The following is a 4,611-nucleotide window of genomic DNA, read 5'->3' as shown; positions in this document are numbered from 1 at the left end:
CTGCACAGAAGAGTAAGTCATAAGAGTGGTTCAGTTTTTCTTCAAAACTTGGAAGCCATCTTCCCACCCCACTCCCTTGCCCCAAAAAACCCTAAAGCAAACCAGGCCACACAAACAAACATACAGATCCTTCACTACCAAAAGCGACAAGGTTGTTACTGTATGGGAGCTGTGTACAGTGGTAGCTTATGTTCTGGGTTTAAAATGCAGAGTTCAGTAAGCAAGTTCTTGCTAAGCTATTTAGGTGACTGACCCAGCTTGTAAGGCCACCCATGCTCTCTGTACCACACACAGTTTCTGAAGAGGATTCACAAAGCTGCCTTGCAGATAATCAAGAAATCTTGCTTGTAGAAAGCACTGAAAGTGTAGGGCTTTTGTTTTCTAGGGCTTTGGTGCCTTCCTTGAGGTTAGGGAGAAGTTGTACCCTCACTGGTTATCCAAATCCTAGACCTCTCATGACATTGGGTACCTCCATCCTTTATCAAACAATAGGAAAAAAAATCATATTTGTTTTTGTTGTCTTCTCACTTCTACACACTAGCATAATTGTCTTGTCTCCCCTTGATCAGGAAGGCTCACAGGGGAGGCTTAGCTTTGTACATTCATACGGAATAAACAGTTTCTTCTGCAGAGACAGCAGACCTCCTTTCCTGTAAGGGAGGGGCTTCCAGGGGATACTGGTTTAGGACAGCACTCTCTTTCTTGATTTAAAATATTCAGAGAAATTAGCTGCAATAGTCTGGAGTTAGGCTTGATAACTACTTGCGCCTCAGTGTGTACCAAGGCTGCTAGTAAGTTTTGCACAGGCCTCAAATCCTTGGTCATTTTTACAAGAGTACATGCTAGCATGACCTAGTAGCCTAGCTATAACAGCTGTCACAGAGCAACCAAAAGAGGTGGGATCATAGCATGAGGCCTCTCTTTACCTCATCCTAAATGGTGAGGTAATGAATCCCTGGGGGGCAAGTCTCTGGCACCTGAGATCACTCATTCCCAGCTGCTTTGTTTAAGAAATGGGCATTAACAACCAAACCAAAGGTACAGCTTTGCTTCCTCTTCCCACGTCCACCACCCAAACATTGCTTTACTTCACGATGATGTGAGAAAACTTACACTGACTCTAGGTTCCATCTTGATGAATATTTTCCTTTTTCAGAGACACTTTCCTTCCTGGATGGTGGTTCTTGTACTTCAGCAGGTGATTCTGATGGCTCATTTCTGTAAGCAAACATCAGCAGTTCCAAAGCTTTTCCATCAAGCATTCAATCTGACAGAGCTCACAGTAGCTTGACTTTATAGCCCTGATCAGGCAGTGGACAGTTGAGAGTTCATTAAAAATAAACCAACCAACCCCGCACACACACCTTGAAGGAAGTTGCTGTTAAACTTACTTTGTTTCAGAATGTTCATCTTCATACTCTGCCCAGGAATAGGTGCTAATGAACCGCTGTAGTGAAGGACGCTTCTCATTTTGCTTTGCTCCTAGTCGCCCCCTGTCATATTTTAAAAAAAATTTGTCTTAATTTCCCCATCAGATATATAGCAGGAAATTAGAAATTCAACAGCAGTCTACTCGCTTGAGTAGGCCTTAGACAAATAAGTTTCAAAATTAGTTGCCTGAAATTAAAGGTTTGTTTTGTTTTTTTTTTTTTAAACCAAATCCATCAATGGCAGCTGCCTAGTTTTCATATTCTAGTTCTAATGCAAAACAGTCAAGGTAATTTAAAAAAAAAAAAAAAGCTGTAACATTTAGTCACAAAGGCTCATTTACCCACTGAAGCACATAAAATTAATGTGAAAGATGCAGCCTAAATGTTATTATGCCTCAAGATGCTCCATAAGCTGCTTAATACACAGTTCGAGTTGAAAATTTAACCGTATTCAAAGACAAGGCCAAGTAACTTTACCAACTGCTTGATCTCCTGTTGAATTTATCACTCCGTTCATCTCCATCAGGTTCATGGAGTTGGGCCTAGAGAAGAAGTTTGACACACTTACTGCATTGGCATTTTCATGCTTCAGCCCAGCCAGTTTTGAGAAGGTAAAGCACCTCACCATCTGGGAGCCCTTACTTACCAGCGGCAACCCAATACCTGCACTTCCAGCACTCCGAGGCAATGTTGCAATGCTAACTCTTCGTAGGGATGATGATGGCTATACAAATAAGAGGCATTACTGACTCTATCAAGGAATGACTGGATTACTCACTGATCACATAAAATACCATCTGTTTTTATACAAACTGTATAAAACAAAATAGATGTTGATACTTAGCTTGAAGTAACACACAGAAAAGAATCAAATCATATTCTTTAAAGCAGTATTTTTCCACATTAACTGCTTTCCCCCCCGCAAGCACTTGAAGTGAGGCTGGCTACACAGCTTCCAGCAAAATACCAAAACTGAATGTGTCTAAATTCCCCTAATGGTGCTCACAGGAATTCCTACAGTCAATTGCTCCCACCTATTTTTTTTTTTTTAGTGTTTCCATGCTAAATCCTTTTTCTGTAACCCCAATGAGAGAACAACATGTGAACAATATTTCTTAACCACTGCATGACAGCACAGCCATTTCAGCTTCTGTGAACACGTCATTTTCTAAGTGGGACTACATGCAGTTCCCTTGGGTTTGGGGGGGGGGTAGGGGTGATTGAACATATCCTCATGTTTGATGTCATCAGCCCATATTTGAGACAGAAAACCACCGAGTCAAGCATGTAGCAGAGCACCAGCAAATGACAAAGCAAAGAAAAACACAGAACACACACACTTAACAACACACTTGAAATTTCATGTTAGGCTGTAAGGGCCATTACCTTAAAGTTAAAAGCATTTGGTAGCTTTTTATTTGTAGATTCATCTGTGAAGAGATCAAACATCAGAAAGGCTTACAGGAATGCCGTGAGCTTTATTTGCAACTAAAGGTCTGACTTTTTGCAGTGTCTGTTTAAGCAAAGAGTGTATCAGAGTACTCTTGGAAAGCAGAAATGAGATTTCAGGAAAAAGCTCTCTATTTCATTAGATAAGTTCATAATATTCACACATTATACATGCTCTACAAGCATCAATTTCTGTTGCTATCGTTAAATATATTCTTCTAATATTGAGGCAGTGTCCTATTACAGGACAATCTTTTACAGTCAGGAAGGAATAGCTTGTGATTCAGAAGGCTCCTGTGAGGATTTTCCTGGTGTGTAAGACTGACCTTTCTGCTTTTAAAGTACATGCTCTATTTTTCAGAAGAATTTAATACTTCTCTGGCAAAGCCACAAGTGCACAGTGCCATCTGAAAACGTGACCACTGTACCATCTGCTTAGAGGGGGAAATTCAGAGCACCTGCACTTACAGAGTCTGTAATTTGTATTTAGAAAAGAGCAGGAAGCATCTGTAGAGAGCAGTCAAAGCTCAGCTACCTAGAAATAGCTACTGGCAACACTCCAGCATAAGTGAGCACCCAAATTTACTGCTCACAAGGAATAAGATTATCACCACCACATGCAATGCACTTTTCTAAAAGCCAGAACATTACTGCATACTTTCAATGTTGCCCCCCACCCCGAGATTCATGACAGTTTACATACAAGTCCAACTTCTGAGAGTTGTTTCTAATACTGTTCGTAAATTGCTATTTTTTTTCCTCTATTTTTAGGAAAGGAAATACAACACTCATATAGCCCCTCCACCTAACATGTTAAGCTTCAACTAGATAAGGGTCTATCTGGCAGGTGCTAGAAAGAGGAAAGACAAAGCAGCTTTTCTTAGTTACCTCGATCTCCAAGAGTATTAAAAGATCTCTCATTCTGGAGCAGGACCTGTTTCAGCTCCTCAAGTTCTGCATGTTCTTTTGCATACATGCGCTTCAGGTTTTCTACATGTTGAATCATTACCTCCACAGCCTTGCTGACACGGCTTTCCTAACAGAGCAAGTGCAACAGCAGTAGGAAAAGAAGTGGCTATTTGAGGAACTGCATCATGTTTAGAGTTTAAGATTTCCCACCACCCTTACTTAGCCATCTACTCTTATTTTGTAGCACCATGATGCAACATCCTCTCATTTTCATCCACCCTTTCAAAGTTTCACTACAGCCCATCTCCCAACACATGCCCAAGATACACAGGTCTCATTTCTCCAGTGATTACTCTTATCCCAAAATAAATTGGTCTTCATTTTCTGAGCCCTTATAACTCCTCCTCATCTTTCTCTGATCTACAGTCTCAGCTGCCACCACGCATTTGCTAGTATTGCCAAGTCATATTTTCATGCTGTTCTTTAGCATTATACACAATGACACATAACATTTGAGCAGGTCTTTGTAAATTTCCATAGATCTAGCTTATTAGCTGCCCTTTCCATAAGGTACAGAAATACCATTAGAGCATCAAGACTATTACCACACTGCATTCTTGTGCTCTCTACTGTATAGATCCCTCTGCTGCAAATTCTTATTTTGATTTTTTGTTTGTTTGCATTTTGTTTTAAATCAGGACCATATTTCTGTTGTGTGTTTTTGCACAATGCTAGTGCAATGTAGCTGCTCTCAGTGCCTGACATTCCTTACAACAATACAAACAGTGATCTGAGAAGAGAAAGCCAGGACTAAGCCGTACTG

General features: G+C 40.6%; 1 protein-coding gene across 1 annotated transcript in view; it reads right to left on the bottom strand.

Annotated features, from left to right (window-relative positions):
* IRAG2 (inositol 1,4,5-triphosphate receptor associated 2) overlaps positions 1-4,611 on the bottom strand; it is a 40,038-nt gene that overhangs the window by 690 nt on the left and 34,737 nt on the right. The window contains 6 exon segments of the mRNA XM_030040880.2: positions 1,114-1,218; positions 1,392-1,493; positions 1,908-1,972; positions 2,077-2,154; positions 2,817-2,860; positions 3,768-3,915. Coding sequence (XP_029896740.2) covers positions 1,114-1,218; positions 1,392-1,493; positions 1,908-1,972; positions 2,077-2,154; positions 2,817-2,860; positions 3,768-3,915 — 542 coding nt within the window.

The sequence above is a fragment of the Aquila chrysaetos genome, chromosome 17 (genome assembly GCF_900496995.4).
Source record: "Aquila chrysaetos chrysaetos chromosome 17, bAquChr1.4, whole genome shotgun sequence".
NCBI lineage: Eukaryota > Metazoa > Chordata > Aves > Accipitriformes > Accipitridae > Aquila > Aquila chrysaetos.
Note: the sequence above shows the minus strand (reverse complement) of the source record. Positions and strands in the feature narration are given on the sequence as shown.